We start from the raw sequence: 27927 nt of genomic DNA on the forward strand, positions 1-27927 counted from the left end.
GTATTGGAATGGTGGTTCTTAAATAAATCTGTTTGAAACTTTTACAAACAGTTTCCTTCCAGAACTTTTTGCATCACGACTACCAATAGAGACACAATGGTTCATGCAAGATGGAGGTCGTCCGCACACAGCAAATGTTGTTCTGGACTTCTTGAATGAACATTTTGAGCCCCGTGTGATGTCCCATCGATATCCTGAGCGTTTTCAGAGCGGCTCAATCTGGCGACCGCATAGCCCCGATCTCAATCCATGCGACTTCTTCCTGTGGGGATATTTGAAGGAGACAATCTACCCCCATAAACCAGAAAATGTACAGCAATTGCAAGCGGCCTTTGTGACTTTCTTCCGAGGGTTGAGCGAGGACTTGTGTCGTAGAGTGATCACGAATATGCGGGTTCGCCTCGAAGCTGTTGTACATCGAGGTGGACATATTGAACATGTCCTGCACACGGACTAACCATGCACATGTCAGTGAATGTTGTAACGCCATTGTGTATTCAATATGTTGTATATAACATTTTCTATAAACAATTTCCAGTGTATGACATTTCGTGCGCCACCCTGTACAAACCCACTGTGCTGAAAGCCCTCTTTTCAATTTATTTCTTATAATTGCACTTCAAGATGAACAAAAATTAAATTTATAGCTTATAATTGGTACTTAAGAACATAATAACTGTTATTTAATTTGTTCCAATTAAGAACATCGTAACTCAAGATACAATATTCCTAAATGCAATGTTGTCTATAACAAGTTTGTTTATAACAAGTTTTGTAAAAGGAAAGTTACAATCATCTTACAGGAAGTATTCAGCTCATTCACTCAACACTGCGTAAGTATTGCACTGATTTGGTGCGATGTCATCACTGACACGTCAAGATGTTCAAAGTTTCCATTTCCACTGTTTTGTGACCTAAGATAACATCAGTTGATTATTGTAGGAACTAGTTTTAGCAGTGGGGAGATACATTTCCAGCCGCTCAAGTCGAGACAAAGTACAGCCGGGAACGTTACCAGTGCAAAGTAAAACTTTGACAAAAATATTATCCTGATTATTGTGTATATTATTTTACCCATTCCAGAATGTATTCAAGAGGCAACTGATGGTTGATTTAGTGAGGAACATGGCTGCTTGTACAACTCAGTTACAAGGATAAGTGTATATTCATTTGTTGAGCAGAACCAGTCACATTTATGTGTCAGAAAGGCAGTTTTCACAAGCAACAGCTTATGTCTCCTATTAGAGGAGAAATGTGGAAGTTTAGCCAGAAACGAGGAAAACTGGAATAAATTTGCACTTTGGAACTTAGTAATAATGCTTATAAGGGACCGTCGCCAGTAGCTCCGCAAAAGAAGAAGAACCTGCTGTTTTTATGTGCACGAGGGTTTTATTTGCGCTAAGGTTGGCAACACGCTCTTCCCTCACCTAGTTTTTTATTTTGGATGTACAGTTATGCTTTGTGTAACGGCAGATAGAAGGGCATATTTAAACTGAAAACAATTCAGACTTAAACTGCCTTTAAATTAAAAAAAAAAAAAGTATTTTACAGAGTAATTTAAATTGCAAATTTATCCGCGCCACGATAGAATGCATATCCCAGAACGTGCAGCGGTAACTTTCCAAACTTTCACTCACTTTGGTGTGTCTAGAGTGTGTTTCATAGTTGCTAAGTTCGAATGAAATCTTAATTCTTTTGCATTCTGAATTTTAAGGACACAACGTTATCACGTAGCAGGCAGTGTGCGGAGAAGAAAAATCCCGAACACTGGCGATGCCGACAGTTTGCAAAAAAGCGTGGCTCAATTCTAACCAATTCGTACACATTGAACAATATTGTAAATTTACAATGCCGAAGAAACTGCATTTTTTTTTAATGTCGAGCCCAAACGGACTTGTGGTACTGTACTGTGTTGCAATGCAGGCGGAAGCGAAAGACTTCCTCCCCTTGTCACAGGGAAGTTCGATAACCTACGATGTTTTAAGAGCATCCAGCATCTTCCATGCAAGTACACAGAATCTGAAAATGCAAACACTATAGTAAGCCAAAAAATAAAGCACTTGCACAGGGGAGCCAGCATAGATTTCTCCTTGCTTTGAACAATTCTTTTTCTTTCATTGTGTGAGGTTATGTTTGCCAGTGAATTATCAAAGTATACTTCAATACTGTAAATGCACCTTGTTGCAAATATTTTGGAAATAGTTTTTTTCATGGCATTTGAAAGTTTTAAACTGTAAATCAATGTTAAATGCGGTATTAGAATATTTTGTGATGCGGCGAAGGTTGGCATTTCTGAATCACAAGTTGGCGGTTAATATGGAAATCACGTAATTCAAAGTACGATTTCTGTGCCCCAAAAACTTTGAATTAACGAGATTTTACTGTATTGCAAAACATCCTAATTCACGGTAATGGGGCAGACATTGTTCTCTGAATAAAGAATTATTCGTATTTCGAATGAAACAATTTAAAGAACATTAAAAAACCACACCTCATGTTTCCGGTAACGGCAGCATCTTCGAATTAGGTGAGATTTTGAATTAACAGATTTTGAATTATCGGGGTTCTACTGTATCCGGATTTGTAAGTACCACAACTAAATATAGAACTACTACATCTAGGAATATACATAGGGTTGAGCTACACCGTATTTGCTTGCATAGACCCCCCTTTCGGGGCACTTTTACAGCCAAAAAACAGGTGGGGGACAACTGCAATAACCTCAAATTATATGCAGTAAATCAATCAATCAATCAATCAATCAATCAATCTGATCTGTATCAATCAATCTGATCTGCATTTAGGGCAGTTGCCCAGGTGGCAGATTCCCTATAGGCACCGTGCAGATAGATCAAAATGCTACTACTAGCGCTACATTGTGGCCCGTTCTGAAACAAGAGGCAAGGCAAAAGCGTAGAGTCTCAGTACAATGTGTGTAACATTCGAACAAGTTGCGGGTTTAAAGCGATTCAATTCGGGGATCTAAGTGAATCAGCATGAAATAAAGGAAGAAACCTTGTTGTCAGTGGCAACGTGAACGGCGCTGAAGAGTTAATTTTGAATGGTTTCGGATACATCACAGGAAAAGTCACCCGACAAACGTCTGGCAATTTGCCGCCTTATATCGTGAAACTTGAGGTAGGCAAGGTGTAGTTAGGTAAAAATTTATATAGTTTATTTAGTAAGGATTAATTGATGCATGTTTGCTAAGTTGTATGCATTTTTATTTTGTGTTCAGGTTGACCAGAATCACAATGTCTCTACAACCGAATGTGCCTGTCTTGCCGGCGCCAGAAGAACTTGCAAACGCGTAGCTGCGGTAGTGTATTATATAAATAATGAAAGTGTTGTCTCCAAAACAGACCGTCCGCAACAGTGGGGAAAACCGAGCCCGAAAACAATGTCAACCGAAAAATATAGAAAAGGCAAAAGCGTAGAACAACTCTTCGGTAAAAAGACTTTGAGGGCATCTCTTCCCCCCTTCGAATTAACTGAGGATATTTTAAAACACATCCCTTGCAGTCTTCGTACAAAGCATCGAGCAGAAGCAAGTACTGAAATTGAACAATCGTGCAGGGCCGTAGTCACCTTATTGATAGACAGGGTAGTGAATGATGTGGGGAGAGCAGAATGCGAGGAAATTGTGACACAGCTATCACATTTACGAGTCTCTAATGACGTGCGTTTGCCAGACAAATACACCTTTCGCACTGTGAATGACGAAATATTTTTACCAGCAAAGTGCAGGTTGATATAGATCATATAATTAAAATCTCCCTGGAGACTATCTCAATCACAAAGCCCTCGATGGTATCAAAAAAAGATAAGAATATCTCCTAGCACAAAAGCAAATCGGATCAAAACTAGGCCACATAACTTTGATACTTAAGCTCTCGCATTTGTAAATCAATCTCCAATTGCGGGAGCTGCTTTGAACATTCTTACGGAAGTGAAATGGAAAGTGAGCAATAGAATGCTTTGGAAGTTCATTTGTTGTTCCGTGTTATTCGAAGAGGTTGCAAATTCGTTAACACGCAACACATAGACGATGTCATACACCTGTGGAAAAAGTTCTGTCGGCAATTTCTGTAATATATTGTATATTTTAATTCTTTGAATACACCTTTCTACACGAATTCTAACACTCGCAATATTGTAAGTACTCTCAACTTCCTCAGCTGTTAATCTCCCGTCATGTAAGAATGCTGGTGTCACGATTATGATACCGCGGCCAGGTAAGTTGGTTCTGATGCCTAAATCCTATATCAGCCATGACCTCACCGCCAGCTGAAAGGAAAGTAAACTACTGACGGTTGTTATGAATGAGTTGCTAGCTCTTCCACCGTAACATTTAAAGCGATCATACCATTAGGCGTGATTGCAATTAAAACTTTTGCAGTGTAGCAACCCTTGTATTGAGAATAGAAATACAATCTCTTGATCTACTTGGGGAGGCTATTCAACCCTAAATTCCGTGCAGTCAATAATGACTCGACAATTACAGTAATTTCTTTTAAATGCTGGAGACATTGTTTCTTGAACACTTTCCTTACTAGGCCAGAATATGAAATGTTTCATACGCAGTGCCAGTTGCATAAGCACGGTCGTAAAAATATGTGAAATTGTTGTCCTGTGAACACTCTCAAAGCAGAATAGGACAGTCCGATTTTCATTTTCATTAGGAAAATGAATAATCTGGTTTCTTTACATAATTTCAAAACGTTACAGTTTGGTAATAACACAAGGCAAAGACGTTGAAGTTCACACCTGTTAAATCACGCATTTGTGTATTATTCCTTACGGAACTATAGCCTTGGAAACATGGACCCTTGATGTCTGCATGATCGTCTTCCATTCCACACATTTTATCATGTTTCGTAATGTCCCCTCCCAGACCGAAATGAAGTGGAATACATGCTTGTGTATTTATGTCGTTTTTATTTATTGAATAAGAAAACATGAAGTCTAAACAATGAAATTCAGATGCATCTGTTCCCATGGATGCATCCTTGGTTACGTTACTTGGGCGAACTGTACTTGAAAATTTTCCGTCTAATTCTTCCTTTTTTAATTGCTTGAGTTGTCAGTGAAAGCGCTGTAAATTCGACCCCGGCGACACATTCCTCTTCTTGGATTCATTCGGAAATATTGTCGGAACATAGGCTGGGCTTAGTGTGTGTCCAGATCTTTTGTTTCTGATGAAATGTGCACTACATATTCTTAAGTCGTAGGTTGCCAAAGTGATCCATCAGTGTTAAATATTAAATTAAATCGGATCAACTGAACTTATTGCAAACATGTGCAGTACGTATGTGTAGGCGTACTTACTTCGTTCGGTTAACTCCTTGTATTATCCATTGCCTCCTTCGGTCCACATCTATCGCTCGTTTTGGAAAACAATAAATTTGTACTTCACTTCCCGTATTTGCGTAAGTATTGGAACATCTGACAACACAACAATTGGATTTACTGGATCTCCTTTTCTCTGCCATTATCATCTGAGTGACTACACGCTCAGTCATAACAGAACAGCTACTGCGAGTCTGGAGCCTGCCTCACGTGGTGTTCTCCGCCCAGCCGCTAGAGCGAAGCACACGCTGCCTATAGGTTATTTTCCTAGCCTTTTCTTCCTATAAACGAATATTTGCCCCAATTTGTCCTCTTGAATTCCAACTTTATCTTCATATCACACACTACCACGGGCCATTCCTTCCAAATCTCAGTTTTCTCATTCACACTTCCATCGGACGTAACAAATCAACAAATTACACTGTGCATAGTATAACAATGTGTTCCTTTTTTCTTTCTTTCAATATTCTACGTCTTCAAACTTTGCCTGTTATCAGACAAAATAGTTTACATTGCTGAAAAGACCGTTCCGTTCAGCTGACGTAAGAGGAGATTATTTAAAATGAGGCAATGTAAATGGACTACGTCTGCGGTTGTTGAGAGATCACCTATTCGACATTAGGAATAAATGCATGACTTATAGGCTATAAAGAGCTATAAATTATACATGTGAACATTCTACACTATACTTTTATAAACTCGTGAATGTATTTGAGTTATACTGCTTATTTTCATTGGAAGGTAGTATTTCTAAATGTAAAAAGACAATAAATGGTAAACACAACTTTTAATAATAATAATAATAATAATAATAATAATAATAATAATAATAATAATAATAATAATATTTGTTTTATGTCCCACTAACTACTTTTTGGTCTTCGGAGACGCCGAGGTGCCGGAATTTAGTCCTGCGGGAGTTCTTTTATGTGCCAGTAAATCTACTGACACGAGGCTGACGTATTTGAGCACCTTCAAATACCACCGGACTGAGCCAGGATCGAACCTGCCACGTTGGGGTCAGAAGGCCAGGGCCTTAACCATCTGAGCCACTCAGCCCGGCAACACAACTTTTAGGCCTACATATAAATTAAATATATGTCAGTTTTAGTTACTCATATCACGTTATTAGTTTTATCCCATTAATTTCTCTGAAGAGGTTGATGCCAGGAAGGGCATACAGTCGTGAAAAATCCCTATGAAGATTCATCTCACTTCATACTTGACCCTGTACAGAAAAAGGATACGAGTGTCGTATCGCAATATTCATACAAAAGGAACTTAAAGACCAGTCATTTGTCTCTGTCAGTTGACCAGTAGGGCTACCACAGTAAACCTAATCATGCTTTCACTTGAATTAACTTCTTATACCGCTAAGTTCCCCGCTACCTGAGTGTCATCATTCCAAAAGACATCTTCACTGCCATCTCGTCAGCCATGCACTGCCATCGAGAGCATTGGAGGTCACATTCTTCTGAAACGTTTAAAAATAGTTTCGTTCCTGGCCACAGTCGAAACCGATTATCTCTTCCCAGATGGTTTCTCATATTTTCCTTGGTGTATTAGTAGCAGAAGCCATTCCTTCCAAATAAAGCCATGGTGTAAAAAGTGTGCCAAACCACCAGCTGATAACTAGCGTATGTTACGAGTTGTACTTACAAATTAAAATCATTGTGACTAGAAGCATTCTAAGGGTAACTGCGATTGTTGAAAGCCAGACCCATATTTTAAAGAATATTACATGCTTGTTCTCTACATTTACAACATCAGAATTTACCTGAACTGTAAATGAGATAAGGGAGACCGCATTGTTTTAGGTTATGTAGGCCTATGCTATCATGTGCCCAGATAGTGCCAAAAGTTCAACAGAAAGAATAAAAACGAATAACAGGGAATTGTGCCGCATTTATGGATACCTGCAGGTGTGACCGTAATAAGTTGTATTATCATAGTGTTTAATTTCGTATGTTCATTGTACCAATATTTCTTTAATTACTGTAACAATGATTTATTGTTGAACATTATCCTGCTCATTCAATACCCTATGGTTAAGAGGATTTTTTTTTTTTACAAAAAACTAAAATTTCACATTCGTCACAACTATACATGTTTTGATCCTAACTGGATATCTTCAGTAGATTGCTAAAAGTGACATTGAATATTGTAGTAAAAGCACAACTGAAGTAAGAATGATGTTCAGGAATGTTAAAATGCTCTCATTAAAAAAAGTATATGCTCTTTTATAATGTCGTGGTTTAAAATCTTTCGTGACCACGATTGCCCACTTGTAGTGATGTCCTCTTGATGGTATCATTAGTTACAAGTCTACTAATTACATGTAAACATATCGTTCAACTGGACAAAGAAGGCAATCATACCACCGAGAATTATGCAATTATGATAATTCTTATTGCCAGCAAACCAAATCGCATAATATCAATCTAATCAAATACCGCCTAGTCCAATTAGTACGAGCTATGATCTGAGACACATGATTACTCAGTTTATGGTGCATGGATTTCAGTTTAAAGTGTGTACAAAAAAGAAATTTCACTATCCGACCTTAGACTGCAGATGTGAATGGTGTAGGGGACCGTGTGACAGATACAATTCTCTAGTGAGTAATAAAAAGACTGTTTCAATACAGCAACTTTGCAGTGAATGACAGTGTAAAACATTGTAATACTATGAAGCATGCACATTTTGCGCTTTTCTATTTAATAAAATTAACTTGATATAAAAGTAAATCCATCAGAACAATACTGAGCATCAGTCAGAAAAGAGATGGAAGGGCTAAACACTGGCTAACAGATGTAATCAATACCAGTCATTATCGTTAAACAAGACAAGAATTTTAAGAACTAAGAGTACTGACCTGTCGTACAGCGTAGGTAACCACTTTGTCGAGTGTGAATGCTACGTATGCATGAATACCAAACATTTCCCGTAAAGTGTCTTCATATGCATTGCTATCCATATTACCATCCAAAACATTCTTCACCATATCTAGGAAAGCTGGGTAGTAATCCTCAACTTCAATTTCACCTACAACAAAAAAGGTAAACTGTCATAAGCAAATATGAACACCGGTCTGCAACAATGTGCTTATGTCTACGTAAAATGCTGCTATATTCAGGGATGGGAAATCTTATCACCAATCCCCTGGATCTAGCTTTTAAGTACTGTATTTACGCAAATAATCCCCGCATCGTGATTTTAGGAAGGTTTATTTTGATTGGGGGGGGGGGGGGGGCCCATAAAAATTTCTACAATCAAAAGAGTAACATAGACAAACATTTCATACCACTCCGCAACAGCCACGTGGTCTTTACGCAAATATGAACATGTAAATTTACGTACATCGCTAACGTGTCCGCAAAAACTATCTAAAACAAACATATTTCTGAGATTTAGTAAAGCTCCAGGGTGCCATTGCCAAATCTGCTTCACCAATCTGCTACTAGGCTATTATCCATCCACCCTTTGGGTTGCACTTTAACGATAACGCCATTCACATTTATTTTTCGAATGGTTTTCAGTTTAAATTTTAACGTATGGGGCAGTTTTCTTCCATCTACGGTTACACAAAGCTTAACTGTACACCTTTGCTTCTCTTCCCCACCATTTCCAACCATGCATGTACCTTTTCTGTTTACAGTATAATCAAACGGCATTTTGAAGAAAATTGGTATCTGGTCCATGTTGTCTATTTGTGGAAGTATGTAAGAGTTTTTCTTGTGTAAATTTACAATTTTATCTTCATAATTTATTGGAAGACGCTGTGCGATGGTACAAGGACATTACCTGCACTGCACTATGGGCCTGGCTGCTGCCAAGCACTTTGCCGTCATGCGGCCATTGCTCGCCTGGCACCAAGTCCTAGAATGTCTTCGCACAAGATATCCTGTACTTTATAAACATGCAACATGCACATTGTGCGCTTTTCTATTTAATAAAATTAACTTGATATAAAAGTAAATCCATCAGAATATGTCTTGCATACTCTCTCACGTAATGAAAATGGCATTGGAACAACACGCTGAGCATTAAACACGTGAACACTTGACTAATCTGAACCTTAAGTGATAAAGCTCTCAACAAACTGTAAAAGAAGGGAACTTGTGGCTCGAGAAGGACATCACGGCAAACTGCTTGGCAGGAGACAGGCTTACAGTGCGGGCGACCGACAATCCCCTGAATAGATAAAAAAAAGTCCCTGCAGTTTTTCTTCAAAAACTATAGCCATTATTACATAGATAAAACCCTGAAAGCCCTTCATGACTAGCTTCGAATTCTGTAACACATAGTTCTTTTGCAATCTATAGGGTTTCAAGTTCTCACATTTCACTCATAACAGCACACCCAAATTTTCTCTTTTCTTCAATATACACACATAATCTTGCTCCAATCTCAGGAAACTTTGCTTTCTGTTTAGGAAATGCCCGACAATTAAAGACTAGTTTACCAAAGCTGTAATTAATTTTTTCACCAGTCACGAATACAGTTCCTGCACACGTATTTTCTCTCAATTTCTCCAGAGTCTTCTATAATCTGGTGAGCCAGGAGCGATTTGCAGACCTTCAGATGTAAGGCTTTTCAGGCGTTTGCTCTATTATCCAGCGTTTCGTCTTAGGTCTGACACTAGACTCTTCACCTGCATGCACCCAGCGTCAGTGGGTAGGGTCTGACACATCCCACTCTGACGAGTCTAGTGTCAGACCTAAGATGAAACGCTGGATAATAGAGCAAACGCCTGAAAAGCCTTACATCTGATGTTTTTGAAATGCTCTATTGGTGAAAAATATCTAATTCTCTCTATGGGAATTTAGAATTTTCCATTGCAGACCTTGACACAAAAAAACTCACACCCCAATTTCTTGCCTTAACCCTTTCCCGCCCACATTTTCACTCCGCTTATCCCCACGTTTCAACCTATTATTTACGAAACACTGAGGCAGAGCACATTCTTTCAGAAAAAAGTTAAATATTATACAAACTACTGATCACAATATATTCACATTTTAATCTATATTATAAAACATACCACCGCATCCATTTCTCTATTCATCGAATCATAAGATTGTTGGTTCAAACCTCCACCCTCTGCTGGTGATACTTGTCGTACACAAAGACTGTATTTGTCACATTCTCATGTTACCTGAATCCCTCTAAACCAATAAGAACGTGATTCTCGAAGTGGAATGGTGCCCATGTATATCAGCTTATAAAACATACCACCGCATCCATTTCTCTATTCATCGAATCATAAGATTGTTGGTTCAAACCTCCACCTTCTGCTGGTGATACTTGTCGTAGACAAAGACTGTATTTGTCACATTCTCATGTTACCTGAATCCCTCTAAACCAATAAGAACGTGATTCTCGAAGTGGAATGGTGCCCATGTATATCAGCTTTTATTTCCTCTCAGCAAGTGGCTTCCCATTCTGTATCTATTTTACTGGAATGCACCTGTTTGAATGCTGCATTGATATATACGCAATTGGTTATGTCACTGAATAGTTTGTCTCCTCCTAACATAATAAAATAAAAGTCTATTACTCGTAATACTCTTTCTATATTATAGACAAGTTCAACATCATCCATATAATCATTTGGAGTAACAAAAAGAAATGTTTGTGCTACCTGAACTGTCAACACATCGCCATCAGGTCTGATTTCTCGATATCCGTTCTCACTGTTATCAAAAAATTGTCTTTGTTAATATGTTATTTACTCACTAAAAATTCACCTCCACCCCTGCTCAACGAATCTGAGTCTTTTTTTCCACCTATATTCAGCTCAGTTTCAGTATCCACAGTATTCAATCCTGCCATGTTTACGAATGAAACAGGTGACCCGAGCTCGTGGAAGTTGAAGACCGTTGCCTAGGTAACATCAAGACAGATTATCGCTCTTCTTTTATTTCCTAAGACTTGTAGAGATTGTACTGCGTGTTCATAAATGCCTTATAAACACTTCACTGCCGATAAAATATAAAACTATCGCATAGATCGCAGACATGTGCAGATAATGTAGCCGGGCGCTTTTGGGCGCTAAGGACCAGAAGGCAAAGTGAACAGTTGGGCGCTTTTGGGCGGGAAAGGATGAAGTTTTAAAAAACTAAGCAGGGATTATTCACGTAAATACAGTATCTGACAAGCTTGTATCTGCTTCCAAGTTACACCAGGAAATGGAGTTTCAGGCATACAAATTCGACAGGGCCATTCCTCACAAACATCTTCAGTCTTGATGTCGAAAGTGCAAGATAAGAGGAGCACTGGATAAACACATGCAATAAAAAGCGAAACAGCTTACAGAGGCAGTAAAACTGTTATTAGTTATTTTAGGGTCCACCTTATCAATACAATTCAAAATCTGGTATATTTACTAATACATCAAATATAAATATATAAGAACATGTTTTGAGAATTAAAATTCTCTTCTTCAGCTCACAGATTAATCACATGCATGTATTAGATCTCATTAAAAAAATTATGCTCCAACATTAACAATAAAAATTAAAGTTCAAACATGAATGTGATTCATGTTATGTCCAGTTTGTCCTGTAAAAAGTACACATATGGTTCTGAATCGGTTAACATTATAAAATATTGTTGTGGTGTGGGACCTGTGTGACCTTCATAAACCAAACGCTTTCCATGGGTCTCAAGTTGTTCTTAATAAAGTTGAACTATTATGGGTCCGCTCATACCATAAAGTATCCAATGGAAATGAATATAATCGTGTTTGAAGATCAAGCCTGCCAGATTAAATTGAACTTTCTTTGTTTGTAGGAAAATGGAAAAAAACCCAACTGGTAATGGTTCTAATGCTACATGACGAAATAAGAACAAAACATGAAAAGTTAAAAGTGACTTACATTGGATGCGAAGGCCTTGGAGATATGTTGGCACTATAAGCTCAATCGGCAGACGGAGGGACTGTCGAGCTAGCGACTTGTACATCTGGAGGGGTGGACTGGGAGGATTCTGCAGCACAGGAGGGGAATTGACACTTTACTGTCCACTTGTGCTTTCCTTCATTTCCCCCTTTTTCTTCCTCTTTCAAGAAAATTGGATTGCTAATTTGAATAACTCTTAGGTACTAAAAGTTTCTGTAATTTATTAATGCAATTTATATTATTGTAATATTTCTTTTATGCAATTTTGGGAAACCTCAAGAATAATACAGTAGAACCTCGATAGTCAATACTCGCAAAAACATTCAGTTCTTTTTATTTAGGATATAATTTACTTATTGACATATACGGCCAAGCGAATACAAGGGGGCAAGAACGTGATCCTAGCGGCTGAATGGTGAACTAGGATGCCACCCGTTTCCATGAGTGCATTTCAAGGCCTTGTATTATAGCGTAGGCAACGGGTGCAATGCACATGGAAGCGAGAAACTTTATCCCCTCGTCATAGGAAAGTTTGATAAGCCACAATGTTTTAAGGGCGTTTGGCACTTTTCATGCCAGTACGAAAGATCTAAAAATGCAAACAGTACAGAAATCCAAAAAATAATGCATTTGCACAGGGGAACTGGCATAATTTATCCTCGTCTTTGAAATGTGTGATTTTTTTTTCTTTCGTTGCGTGAGGTTATGTTTGTTCAGTGATTTATCAAAGTTAATTATTTGAACACTGTAAATGCACCTTATTGGATACATTCGGAAATACGTTTCTCCATGGCATTTGAAAGGTTTAAACCGTGAATTGAAGTGATTGCATGTATTAATGGGTCTTAGAATACTTTGTGATGCGGCAAGCGTTCACATTTCTGATGTACGAGAGAAGTGCAATGGCGGGAAATCGTACAAGGATATTCATAGAAAAGTTTGATTTTAAGGGCATCGGGTACTTTCTGTGTAAATACAAGGCACATAAAATCCATACAGTATAGTAATCCAATGAATAAAGCATTTGCACATGGGAGCCAGCATAGATTACATGATTTACATGACTTCAATATTACGAACTATGTTACGAAAATTTCCTAACCTAAAAATTTGGGGATTTTACATTCGTACGGTTACAATACCTCCCCTTGATTTGTGAAGATTTATATGCAATACATCTGAGCAAATCACAGTCTTTTCAGTACAGAAGTCTTTGAATCGTGCTTTTTCTTTCTTTCTTTCTTTCTTTATTTCGTTGCGCGAGGTTGTTTGCCAGTGAGATATCCAAGTGCATTATTTGAATACTGTAAATGCACCTTCTTGGATACATTTTCGAAATAGTTCTTTTTTTTTATGGCATTTGAAAGGTATAAACTGGGAATCAAGATTAACTGCATGCAGTAACAGGTCTTAGAATATTTTGTAATACTACAAGGGTTGGTACACTTGAATTGCGAATTGGCGGTTAATTCGAAATCACGTAATTCGAAGTCCGATTTTTGGGTCCCAACGACTTTGAATTAACGAGGTTTTACTGTATTTGGAACTGTAAATGAACTTTGCAAGAGCTATTAAGTGACCTTGTATTTAAATTTCATTTAGCTGTGTTGTATTAGTGGTGTATCAGTTAAATTAATTTAAAGAAGCGTGAAGAAAAAAACATTCTGGACTTAAGGAAGAAATGTGTTTTAATGTAACTTGAAGAATTTATTGGAAGTTACTTTTTAATTATTGTGTGAAGAAGAACTAAATGGTATTACCATTTTATATTCAGTAACCCAAGAATTGTAATTTTGTGATGTATTTGAAAAAATTAAAAGGGCTTTATTTCTGAGGCAACCTATACCGCAACTGCGGTTACCGCTGATGAAAACTTTTGTGTTGCAATTGGAATGTTCAAGAACTTGTGAAATTGCTAACTATCTTAAACTGACCATACACGGTCATGCAATTGGATTGGTCCGAATAACGACCTTTCTGATTGGCGAAAAATGGGAATCTAGAGAAATTTGGTGTCCTATTGGTTGTTTGTGATCGGTCCATTTCCGGCCTTCTGCTGGATTCGCGTGTGACACATTTTGTCTGGGTCTTTGAATTCGGATCACTGTAGCAGGCGGACGCGTCTTGGGGCTCCAGTTTCTCACAGTAAGTGCGTATTTTACTATTTCTTTAGTATTTTCTTTAATTTAAATTCTTTCTAGTGTTTTGGTATTTCTCGTTTAATGTCACTTTCGATGTTTTAAATTCAACGTGTCTGAGTTTGCCCTAGATTCCTGTCATCACTAATTTCACTTTTCGGAATGACTGTGTTTTTGACAGACAGTAACCTGCACTTTGCTATCGCCAATATATTGTAATTCTGTATAATCTTACTTTGTTAAACGTTGTGTTTTACAAATTTACTCAAATTTCTTGATTATGTCTTGATTTTGATTTAGTGGATTTGTATTTTGTTAATTTTAATATAGTTGAGCTAGAGGGGTGCTTCTCGTGAACGTTTTCTTCCCCATAACGACATACTTTCCCCATGGACCTCAATAGGGCTCCTTCACGTTCCACGATCTTTCCTTAGTTGTCGTTTATTAGGCCGATAAGTCATGTTGATAAGTCAACAGTCGTTTCCAAGTTTAGATGTGAAATCGCCGCTACATTGATATTCTTCTATTTTCCCTATTTATTTTCTTATTATCACCAGAGAACGGATTTATATGTACTAATAATTATTGAAATATGTACACATATATTTAGTTATTTTTATTGAAATATGGAATTATATATGGACTTAAAATTACACATATAACATTAATTTCCATTTAATATCGAAGTTCAAAGAAGCTAACCAAAGTAGATCTACATGCAACATAACGTTGCACTTCTCATTTTAATATATTTGAAGAACACACAATCTTTTATTCTCTGTTACCAAAACAATTGATTACAAAATGTTCTTTTAAGTGCTGAAAAGTGGATCTTCTCCTGTTATCTCTAAGGACAGATTTACATTGACAAACTGTGATCAACATCGGAAGAGGTAATGGGGGCATAATTCAACTTCACGATATCTGCTGGGGTTAAATCCAATGTTAATTTTACTCTTAAATCTCCACACAGCATTCCAGCAACCTTTGTCATTTCTTCATATCAGGGTTCTTTGAAAGTACAGTGGCTATCTTCATGATTGCTATATCTGCAACTTTACCTGTACACAATTTAGTTGTTCCACAGTTTTATTCACTTCACAACTTTCAGAAAGTGAGAGATGTGAGTTTTGGAGCCTTTTCAGTGTTTTTGTGATGCACGAAAAATAATGCTGAATGTAACGTAAGTCATTTCTCACACTTGTATCTCAGACAACTGTTTTCGCGGCTTCAATTGAGGCTGCATCTTCAGAGTCCATGGCATGCAGAACATTCTTAATACAGTCTATATATTCAACATAATATTCAACCGCTTGCAGCCACGTACCCCACCTACTTAGAATCGGCTTAGGCGGCATTGGAATGGGTACATTTCTTTCAAAAGATGAACACTTCTGTGGGCTTTGAGAAAAACTTTTTTCACTGAGGAAATCAATAAATCTACTTTGGGGTAACTGCCACTTACCTCTTCTGCCACACGATGAAAGGCATGAGTAGGGGCTGTATTTTTTGGTAATAGCAATATGCACAAAGTTTTTCATATCTTCTTTCTTGCCTATATATGACCTTGTAGGTACTGTACCGTAACATATTTTAGCGAAAAGAACTCGCGAAATATTGCAAAATCTGATTTATTATGTGAATTGCGCAAATAATAAAGAAATATACCCTACTGGGTATGAAAAATGGAACATCGTATCGAAAAAGATCTCTAATAAACGTTTACATGCTTCTGAGAACTTGACTATTGTACATTCCTTCTCAGTTGATTGATAGCGCTGTATATTCTCTACACAAAGCGATGAGTCCTGTGTATCGGAAGTATGTATATTCAGTTCGGCGATCTCTAAGGCAATCATTAAAAATCGATAACTGTTATCGATTACAGCAAATGGCGTTGTGGTCGTAGCAAGATCGGGTGTAGATACAGCAGTGCGCATTATACTCTTTCGCAGTGAGAGTTCGGTACTTATGAACCTTTATCAGCAAATGTCCAGCATTTAAGTACAAAAATAATGAAAACTAAAGTCACAACAGCTTTTTCAGGGGCCAAGGTATACAACAGTGAGGCGTTCTATGTATTTGATTCTGCAAGAAAGATTCTAATGCGTACGTACTGTAATGTTCGTATTACGTGAAAACGAAGGGACAGGTACTATAAATACCGCAGAGAATCAGAAACACACAAAAAGAAGAATGAAGGAAGGAACATAATTTTTAGCGGCAAATAACAATCGGCGATACTTTACAGCTCGCAAAGGACGTGAAGTGTGATAGAGAGCAATTTGTAATAGACACAACGAAAGCATTCATGCAAGCCAGCATTTCTATAGAAAAATTGGATAATCCTGGCATGAGGACATCAATGAATATAAAAGGAAAGATAAATAATACCCTCTTTATTATAAAATATGATGATATTTGTAAGCCTATCGTAAATAAATTGCCTGGTTGAGTTGAAATAATGTTATTGTTTTTACGTCCTACTAACTCCTTTTACAGTTTACGGAGACGCCGAGATCTCAGAAGGTTTTACGTGTGAATAAAACTAGTAACATGGGGCTGACGTATTCGAGCACCAGACTGAGCCAAGATTGAACCTACCAACTTGAGCTCAGAAACCCAATGCCTTCACCGTCCGAGTTACTCATCCCCGGCCGGGCAGCACCAGCATATACATGAATATCTACCAGGGATATATGGCTTTGCAAAACGCAGTGAAAGCACATCTGATAGAAGAGAAGAAAGAAGACATTAGTGAAGTTTTAGGAGGTTCGATAGAAGACCACAGTAAATTTGCACCCAAGTGTTCGCAAGCATTATGGTTTCTGACGCCCAATCTGGTCAGCGAAAGGAGCTGCTTTGTTTACAAAAAGATACTTCTTGACTGTTGCACAACTCTGAATCCTGATAATGTCGAAACCATGCGTAGTTTGTACTTTGGAGACAAGTCATTCAAGATGTAAAAACGTAACTTCTGCCTAACTTCATTTCGAGGTTTCAGTGATTTATATTGGCTTAGAGTATTATGGTTCATGTTAGTGGGTTACTGTAGTCTAGTCCTAGTTTGTGAACCATGGGCAACGGCTGAGTGGCCTAGTAAGTGGTCCTGAGAGTCGGGATACCAGTTGCTATAGAATGGGAGTGGGCATCTCGGACATATTCCGAGCCATGGCCCTCCTAGTGCTCACGCGGCTAGGACTATAGAATTCACCGATGGTCCATAACCCGTTAGAGGAGAGATCCTCACTTGGACTATGTGCAAGTAGGGTAAAATCCTGCTTCATGAATTTACCTAGCTCAGAACATTTTAAGCAAGACTCGGACCTATGGGAGTAATGGACTCCCACTCCCATTTGACAGGCGAGGGACTCCTTGGGAACAACTTGGCAAACGAAATGGAATTCAATGGGGAGCTATCAATATTAATTGGGCTTATGGAAAAATAAGGTAGAACTGGCTGAGTCAGCAAAGAGGATACATCTGGATGTGCTAGGAGTAAGTGATATTCGGGTAAGGGGAGATAATGAGGAAGAGATAGGAGATTATAAAGTGTACTTGACGGGTGTTAGAAAGGGAAGGGCAGAGTCTGGGGTAGGGATCTTTATCAGGAATACCATTGCACGCAACATAGTTTCTGTTAGGCACGTAAATGAGCAAATGATGTGGGTAGATTTGTCAGTTGGAGGAATTAAGACAAGAATTGTGTCCGTGTATTCACCATGTGAGGGTGCAGATGAGGATGAAGTTGACAAGTTTTATGAAGCATTGAGTGACATCATGGTCAGGGATAACAGCAAGGATAGAATAGTGCTAATGGGTGATTTCAATGCGAGAGTTGGGAATAGAACTGAAGGATACGAAAGGGTGATGGGTAAATGTGGAATACAACTGAAGGATACGAAAGGGTGATTGGTAAATGTGGGGAAGATATGGAAGCTAATGGGAATGGGAAGCGTTTGCTGGACTTCTGTGCTAGTATGGGTTTAGCTGTTACGAATACATTCTTCAAGCATAAGGCTATTCACCGCTACACATGGGCGGGTAGGGGTACCAGATCCATAATAGACTATTATCTTAACAGACTTTGAATTCAGGAAATCTGTTAGGAATGTAAGAGTTTTTTGCGGATTTTTCGATGATACAGATCTGTAGTGAAGTAAGTATCTCTAGGCCTAGGGTAGAGAAAGTGAAATCTGTCTGCAAACGAATAAGGTTAGAAAATCTCCATGACGAGGAAATTAGACAGAAGTACAGTGAGAAGTTTCGAACAGTAGACAGTAAGCAGGTTCAGGATATAGAAAGTGAACGGGTGGCATTCACGGATGCTGTAGTAGAAACAGCAAGGGAATGCCTAGGAACAACTGTGTGTAAAGATGGGAAAAGGCGAACCTCTTGGTGGAATGATGAAGCGAGAGCAGCCTGTAAACGTAAAAACAAGGGTAATCAGAAATGGCTCCAAACAAGGGCCAAGGCAGACAGGAATTTGTACGTAAATGAAAGAAACGGAGCGAAACAAATAGTTGATGAATCCAAAAAGAAGTCATGGGAAGATTTAGGTAATAACCCGGAAAGGCTAGGTCAAGCAGCAGGGAAACCTTTCTGGACAGTAATAAAGAATCTTAGGAAGGGAGAGAAAAAGGAAATGAACAATGTTTTGAGTAATTCAGGTGAAGTCATAATAGATCCCGGGGAATCACTGGAGAGGTGGAGGGAATATTTTGAACATCTTCTCAATGTAAAAGGAAATCATCCTGGTAGTGTTGCAAACAGCCAAGCTCATGGGGAGGAGGAAAATGATGTTGGTGAAATTATGCTTGAGGAAGTGGAAAGGATGGTAAATAAACTCCATTGTCATAAGGCAGCAGCAAGAGATAAAATTAGACCTGACATGGTGAAGTATAGTGGGAATGCAGGGATGAAACGGCTTCATAGAGTAGTAAAATTAGCATGGAGTGTTGGTAAGGTACCTTCAGATTGGGCAAAAGCAGTAATTGCACCTATCTATAAGCAAGGGAACAGGAAGGATTACAACAACTATCGAGGTATCTCATTGATTAGTATACCAGGCAAAATATTAACTGGCATCTTGGAAGGGAGGGTGCGATCAGTCGTTGAGAGGAAGTTGGATGAAAACCAGTGTGGTTTCAGACCACAGAGGGACTGTCAGGATCAGATTTTCAGTATGCGCCAGGTAACTGAAAAATGCTACGAGAGGAATAGGCAGTTGTGTTTATGTTTTGTAGATCTACAGAAAGCATATGACAGGGTACCGAGGGAAAAGATGTTCACTATACCGGGGGACTATGGATTTAAAGGTAGATTATTATAATCAAAGGCATTTATGTTGACAGTTGGGCTTCAGTGAGAATTGATGGTAGAATGAGTTCTTGATTCAGGGTACTTACAGGGGTTAGACAAGGCTGTAATCTTTCACCTTTGCTGTTCGTAGTTTGTATGGATCATCTGCTGAAAGGCACAAAATGGCAGGGAGGGATTGAATTAGGTGGAAATGTAGTAAGCAGTTTGGCCTATGCTGACGACTTGGTCTTAATGGCAGACTGTGCCGAAAGCCTGCAGTCTAATATCTTGGAACTTGAAAATAGGTGCAATGAGTATAGTATGAAAATTAGTCTCTCGAAGACTAAAATGATGTCAGTAGGTAAGAAATTCAACAGAATTGAATGTCGGATTGGTGACACAAAGCTAGAATAGGTCGATAATTTCAAGTATTTAGATTGTGTGTTCTCCCAGGATGGTAATATAGTAAGTGAGATTGAATCAAGGTGTAGTAAAGCTAATGCAGTGAGCTCGCAGTAGCAATCAGAAGTATTCTGTAAGAAGGAAGTCAGCTCCCAGACGAAACTATCTTTACATCGGTCTCTTTTTAGACTAACTTTGCTTTACGGGAGCGAAAGCTGGGTGGACTGAGGATATCTTATTCATAAGTTACAAGTAACAGACATGAAAGTAGCAAGAATGATTGCTGGTACAAACAGGAGGGAACAATGGCAGGAGGGTACTCGGAATGAGGAGATCAAGGCGAATTTAGGTATGATCTCGATGGATGAAGCTGTACGCATAAACCGGCTTCGGTGGTGGGGTCATGTGAGGCGAATGAAGGAGGATAGGTTATCTAGGAGAATAATTGACTCTGCTATGGAGGGTAAGAGAAGTAGAGGGAGACGAAGATGACGATGGTTAGACTCAAGTTTCTAATGATTTAAAGATAAGAGGTATACAGTAGAAATAAATGAGGCTACGACACTAGTTGCAAATCAAGGATTGTGGCGACGTTTAGTAAATTCTCAGAGGCTTGCAGACTGAACGCTGAAAGGCATAACAGTCTATAATGATATTGTATATATGTATGTATGTATGTATGTATGTATGTATGTATGTATGTATGTATGTATGTATGTATGTATGTATGTATGTATGTATAGTATTTATTTCTGTAACATTTTGTACATTTGGTTGTTCCCTAATCCATTTGTTTCAAAAATAGCATCTATTTTTTCCAAAATTAGCATCTATTATTCCAAAATTAGCATCTACTATTCCAAAATTAGCATCTATTTACAAAGTTAAAATAATCAAATGGTATTATTAATTTTAACTACTATACGTTTATGAAGTGCAATTATTGTCCTTGGTTCATATATAATACAAATTAATTGTTCAAACGAAAGCATTGTCAGTACTTTCGGCTTTTTTTTCAAACTGCATCGTCCGTCTGTAACCCCTGTGTTGTAATGCGACGACACGCGCTCGCTATCTACATTGCTCGTTGGGGTCCACAACAACTCAAAATAGTATTTAACAAATATGCTGAACTCTGTCTGAACTGCAGCTAATGCAAGCATGACATCACATTTTTCACTTTCTTCATCTGGGTTTGAATTGCATGTTTCAGAGAACAGTAACCAGACCACATATCATTTCGTGAGAGATCTGTTACTCGAAACAATTTCTCAAGCTCATCTACTTTATCAGTGTTATTCAAAATTATAATTTTTGGATACAAAGCTTGAGAAATTCACACAACATGCTTATGGATATGGTCTTTAGCTTTCAGTGTGGCTAGGTGCACTGTGAAGAATGAGCAGCTTTGACAAATGTGTCTCTACATACAGCCTGCTGCAGAGTGAGCTTAATCCAAGCATCGTTAGTTGCCGCAGAAAAATTCCCCTCACAAATTAAGGTAAATCTGGTGTCAAGGTCATGCAGTTTGGGGTAAAGGTGATGAAAGGTAGGTTACACAGACCCTTCAAGTTCAGTAAGGAGGTCAATCAATCCAGCTGCATAATCTGTGAAAAAAACCATGTCGGAGTGAAGCCCATTCACTTCTCGGTCACTCAGATCAGTCAGGTACTTAATACCACAGTAGTTGATGTCTTTCATGTCAGACATCTTGAAAAATGTAACAACATCCGTAAAGTAAGCTCTCAAATAGAAGACAGCCTGAAACCAGCTATTCCATCGGGTTATGACAGGGGCAGGAAAAAGCTTTGCTTCCTTTGAAACACCAAACATCGATGTTAAGAATTGTAAATAATTATATTTTCGCTTTCTTGTGTTCAAAAAATGCAGACTTTACCATTGCAACCACATGATTTAAATCTGTCATCACTGCGATCCAACTATTGCCAACCAAGCTGATCTTATGTGCCCAGCACTGTACATGCATTAAATGATCCCCTATGGCAACACTTAATGCTCCATAACACCGGGTCATGTACGGGGCACTGTACCAAACAACATTTTAACTGCATCATATGGTACACTATAACTGTGCAGAGCTTCTAAAACAGCATGAGAGCAGTTTGTAGCATTTCTTGCATCAAGATAGTTCACAGAAACAACGTGCAGCTCTCTTTTCGATCCGGCGACTTGGAATACGATGATAAAAACACAACGGCCCATTCTATCTGTAGTTTCATTACAGAGTATGTTAATGTTCTTCCCCACTAGAGCCTCTGCTGCTCTTTTCTGGTGGTCAGATGCAACTTCTAGAAAGGAAGAAAGACCTCAAATAATAACAAAATAATTTAAAATTACTGGATCAACTGGATACGGGTAAGATAGTTCGACATGGAAATCGCACTCAAATTCGGTATCCTTCAATTTTGCGCGTTGTTTCGATGTCGTAATACCTAAACCGTACCCGATCAACGAAATCGAAACTTACCCCGTAAATATACTTCACCTTGAGTTCTTACACATGGTAGCTCCACATTTGAAAACTCGGTAATCCAGGCTCATAGCTCTTTGCTTTCCAGCTTTTCCAGATGTATATTTGCTTTGGCAAATACTTCAACTGTGCGTTTTGAGAAGTCATCTCTGGAAATTTTTTGTCTTCAACAACTATCGAACTGCATATGCGCAGAAGATTGCTTTCTTCAAGACGTACTAGCAGCAGGGATTGAACGTTCGATCGCGTCGCTCATCCACGTATTTCTTACATTTAACATGTTTCACAATGCCATCCTTCCCACCCAACTCGGCAATTACAATACTTGCAAAACACTGTCGCTGAATCTGTGGCATATAAACCATCCTTTGCATATTGCTGAGCCCTTTAGTGCGCAGTTTTTGTCGCGCGCCCCATAACCTAAACAATTGATCGACTTTATACTCTTCAATAATTTCAATTTTGAACAACAGGAAGAAAAAAAAAAAAACGCTACGTCTATCTCGTTATTTCTGTGACACTCAATTTACGTTTCGATAATACCGTATTCACTCGTGTATTAGACCCCCCGCCCCCCCGGCATTTCGAGACGAAGAAAATGGAAAAAATAAATCTCGCCTATAAGAACCCCAACATAATTCGTCAGAGAACAATGACTATTCCGTTTTGAAGCGGGTACAAGTCTTATTGGAGCTCTGATGACATTGCACAAATTTGTGAATAGTTTCATCCGTACGACCCATGCAATGAAAAACGCGTTGTATCCATGCGGTACATTTGTGTTTCGTAGTTAAGAAATGTCCGCCTCTGTAGCGCAAGTCTACTGCAGCTCTGATGACGTCGCACAAATAGATGTATAGGTGAACCCGCGCAATGCAAGCTTGCATCAGTCATGCTATATGGCTGAGTTTTGTAGTTAATAATGTCTGCCAGCGTAATGGTTAGCACAATTAGTTGCCGTTTTCGGGGGTCTGACTACAAATCCCGGTACCGTACTGTCAGAGATTTACGAATGGCAGGAAGGTTGAAATGCTGTAAAAGCGGTACACGTAACTCCCCTCCACTGGGGGCGTGTCTAAAAAGAGCTCTGTACCACCTCGGGATGAGGAAACGAGTTCTAGTTGAGAAATATTTGCGGTTGTTGCTATTTATACAGCAGGCGAGATCATAAACAAAGCAGTCGTTTTATATCTCGTAACTCGGGCCAATATAGGTACGGTATATATTTGGAGAGAAGTATAAAACGTGATAAAAGCTATCCAATTAAAACGATTGTTTTACTCGCCAACGTACCTAACAAATAATAACAACAACAATAATAATAATAATAATATGTCCCCATGTACTTTAAAAGATTTTCGTAGATGCCATACAAAACATACTAGGGTATGCGTTAATAAAAGAAGAGACAACGACGTACAAAATTAAACGTTATGATAATAAAACGCATTACCGCCACACTTGTGGATATCCATAAATGCGGTATATATTCCTGTTATTTAATTTTTCCGGCAAACTTTTGGCACTCTCAGGGCGATAATATACCTAACTTAAACAATGTGGTCTGTCTTATCTCATGGACAGCTGTTTACGCAAATCCTGATGTCATAAATGTAGAGAACAAGCATGAAATATATTTAAAAATAAGGGTCCGTGTTTCAACAGCCGCAGTTATCAAAAGAATGTTTCCAGTTACTATGTATTACATTCGGAATTACAACTCGTAACATACGCTAGTTATCAGCTGATGGTTAGGCATTCCTATGGCTTCATTCGGAAGGAGTGGCTTCTGCGACATATACACCAACTGGGAATAGATTTACACGGTTTAGACTCTATAGTGGGAAGCGAAATTATTTTTAAAAGGTTCAAAAAGACAGGACCTCGCATGCTCTTGATTGCAGTGCATGGCTCAAAGAGAATGAAGCATGGCTGACGCGACTGACGAAAGATAGCAGTGAAGATGACGTCACTTAGAATGCCGACACGCCAGTAGCAAGGCAGGGAAGTTGGCGGCGCAAGGCGATAATTCAAATGAAAGCAGCGATCAGGTTTAGTGTGTGGTAGACCTACTGTCGAACTGACAGAGACAAATGACTGCCCATTAAGTTCTTTTGTATCAATATTTAATTATATGATAACACGATACCCTTATCCCTTTCTTCTACGAGATCGAGCATGAAGCGAGATGAATCTTCGTAGCGAGTTTTTACCGCCGTATGCCCTTCCTGACGTCAACCTCACCAGAGGAATTAAGGAGATGTAACGAATGATGTGATATGAGTAACTAAAATGGACTTTTATATGTACCGTAGGCCTAAAAGTCGTATTCACCATTTTTCGCCTTTTTACAATTAGAAATATCTGCCTTTGAACGAAAATAGCCAGTATAGAATGTTTACACGTTCAATTTATAGCTCTTTATAACCTAGAAGTCATGTGTTCGCTGCACAAAATTTTGAGGTTATCGCATATTGGACCCCCTTTATTATTTTTGGCTGTAAAAGTGGGGGGGGGGGGAAACGGGGGTGTAATACGCGAGTAAATACGGTAATTGATACAGATCTTATTTCTCTTGCTATTCCCATTGTAAGTATCAATTAAAGTCAGCAAGCAGCAATCGATCGGCTACTTGTCTTCATCGATCGGAACGGTCGAAAGATTTATGCAACATATTTTGAATATTTCCGACGATTTTGCCAAAATATGTTGTTTTCGCCAGTAAAATAGCACATTTTCACAGAATTCGCACCAAAATCGCATATACATAGTAATTTTGCATTTTGTGTCACAATTTGCATTTAGTCGCACTTCTTTTTATGGGTAAAAATGATTTTATTCCACATTACAATTACTGTAGGCTTGGATTCAGTACAAGATTTTAAAATTTGCATTTAACGAAAATGCGATTTTTTCAGGTCCCTACCGACTGTTCATGTGTAAATATAATTAAATGCCGCAAACTTGGCTATGAGTGTGAAAGATATTTGCTAGTGTCAGTGATCTATAATGCAGTGTAGACAAATGGGATAGTTTACAGAGCCAGCAGCAATGGCAATAATTCTTTTGTTAATTTTGTTAATATTGGTCCGAAGTTCAGAGTGGAATTATATTTAATTTTATCATGGCTGATAACTGTGTGTTAATATTTTATTTATGGTAAATATAAAAACAGCCATGAGTGGCAATAAGAAGCCACTTAATGTGTGTAAGACTACATTGAACTGTGTGACGTTTGATGCAAAGAAGTATGTTCAGGGTTACTCAAAGCTTAGTTCACACATTTTATATGGTATGAGTCTAATATTTGACTGCATGGAGTTGGTAATTGATTATTGTGCGACAAATAAAATTTATAGTTTCAATCTTAACAACATTAAGTAATTTTAGTTACTTTTGAGTCATCAATTTAGTTGAGTTCTGAAACCTCTTTTGGAATTCAGTCAGAGGATGTTTGAAGTTTATTAACGGTTAATCCTGATTTTCTGATGTGATTTATTTTCATCTAAGATCTTTTATTGTCAGTTTATTATGTTAGAATTTTCTATTTTATGTAATTTCACTTTTATTTAACTTTAATTTGATTTGCAATTTTAGTTAAATTTAACTTCATTTGTATTTCCTTTTTGATTAATAAATTTTACTTAATTTAATATTATTCAGTCTTGGAGTTACATTATTTGTTAGTTAGCCTGACCCATAGTTAATTCAAGACACCCCTATATCAGCCCTGTTCGAGGAATCATCGGACGGTCGAACACCCTGAGAAGAGAATCGACGTGGTAGTAAGTTATGTTTCTTTTTCAGCTTGCCGTGGCAGGAGTTAGAAGAGGTTCATCACCACACATGCGCTGATCAAATGGGTACAATACATATACACGTTTCAAGATAGTGCAATGAAGATCAGAGAGAATATACAAATACATGTAATAAATTTCTTCAGAAGAACAAGCCTCAAATTATCCGTTACTTACTCTTGGGCTTAAGCCTCAGAGCCACAGCAGTTGATTCTTTGCGGTCTTGACGATACTGGGCCTCTTCTGCTGCCAAAGCCACAGCACGTTCATACATTCTTGTAAGACGCTCACAGAGTATTTGATGGAGCCGAAAAAATAAGTACCAATTGTTGTTTCCAAAAAACAATGTGTAGCATTCATCCGGAACTGTTCCTACTGCATGCGGTGGTATTTTAACATCACCATTATCACCTCCGCCAGTATCATCCTTTTTGGACAGTGCTTCACATCCTTTCCGTAAACGACTGCTAGGACCAGGATTGCTGTTGCTGTTTGTACAGCCTTCCATATCTACTTCTTCCTTCTCATCTGTAAAAGAAAAGTAAACTTATGGCATTCAACAAGCAATATAACCTTCCAAGATTATACACAGGGTTAACAAATTACCTGGAATGGGTCAACACAAATCTCTAGTTTCTTAAAATATATATATATATATTTTACTATTGGGTCTATGTCGCACCGACACATATGTATTATAATGAAATTGAAATAATAAATAAGGTAGTTCAACCTATTCAATACAAATAAATATGAAATGTAGTATTACATTCCTATTTAATTAAAAGCGGAAACAGTACCGATTTCGACCCTAATCTGGGTCATCATCAGCCGAATAAAATGCAAAAAACAATGCATAGGTAAATAAGAAATTAAAGAGCGAGTCTTTCACAAAAACAGATGAGGAGGCAAAATATGTTATGGGGATTGGCACTGTGCAATTTTAAATCGTAAAATCTAGAAGAAGTAGAAAGTCAGTCACTTATAAGAAGTAAGGCGCGATCTTCTGAATAGTAGCACAACGCACGCAAATTTCAGCACTGTCTCATAATGTTTACAAGAAGAGGTGAAAAGTTAAATGAGTCAGCAAATGAGGCACGATGTCACAATATAATTAATGAATACGAAGTCCCAAAATAATTTAGAAGTCGAAGACGAGTCGCTTGATTGAAGCGAATTGCTAGCACCTGAAGATCTGCGCAACACACTCAATGTCCGGCACTGTGCTTGCAAATGCTGACTAAACTCTCTGAATAGCTTGATGAACCAGTCTGTAATGGCTTCTGTTGCGAAAATGTCTGTGTGTGTGTGTATGTATATATATATAAATAATACAATTTAATATAATTTAAGTACGTAAACAGGATCTTGTAGATTCTTTAGAACACTTGATGTAAAAAACAATTATGAAGAGAAAAATGGTAAAAAGCGCAATACCAGAAACAAATGAAAAGTGTATATGCACAGTGCGCTACTTCTTGAAGATAAGAATTCAGGTCGTAATTGAGGTAGTCCAAGGCAGCGCAAGGTATGAGTTTAAATTTGAA

At 38.2% G+C, this 27927-nt stretch overlaps 1 protein-coding gene across 1 annotated transcript in view; it reads right to left on the minus strand.

Annotated features, from left to right (window-relative positions):
* Positions 1–27927, minus strand: part of Sin3A (SIN3 transcription regulator family member A) — a 528152-nt gene that overhangs the window by 165246 nt on the left and 334979 nt on the right. Inside the window, exons 17-18 of the mRNA XM_068227644.1 lie at positions 26558–26908; positions 8225–8394 (exon numbers count right to left, since the gene is read on the minus strand). Of these exons, the coding sequence (XP_068083745.1) occupies positions 8225–8394; positions 26558–26908 (521 nt within the window). The remainder of the gene's footprint in view (positions 1–8224; positions 8395–26557; positions 26909–27927) is intronic.

The sequence above is a fragment of the Anabrus simplex genome, chromosome 5 (genome assembly GCF_040414725.1).
Source record: "Anabrus simplex isolate iqAnaSimp1 chromosome 5, ASM4041472v1, whole genome shotgun sequence".
In the NCBI taxonomy this organism is placed as follows: Eukaryota; Metazoa; Arthropoda; class Insecta; order Orthoptera; family Tettigoniidae; genus Anabrus; species Anabrus simplex.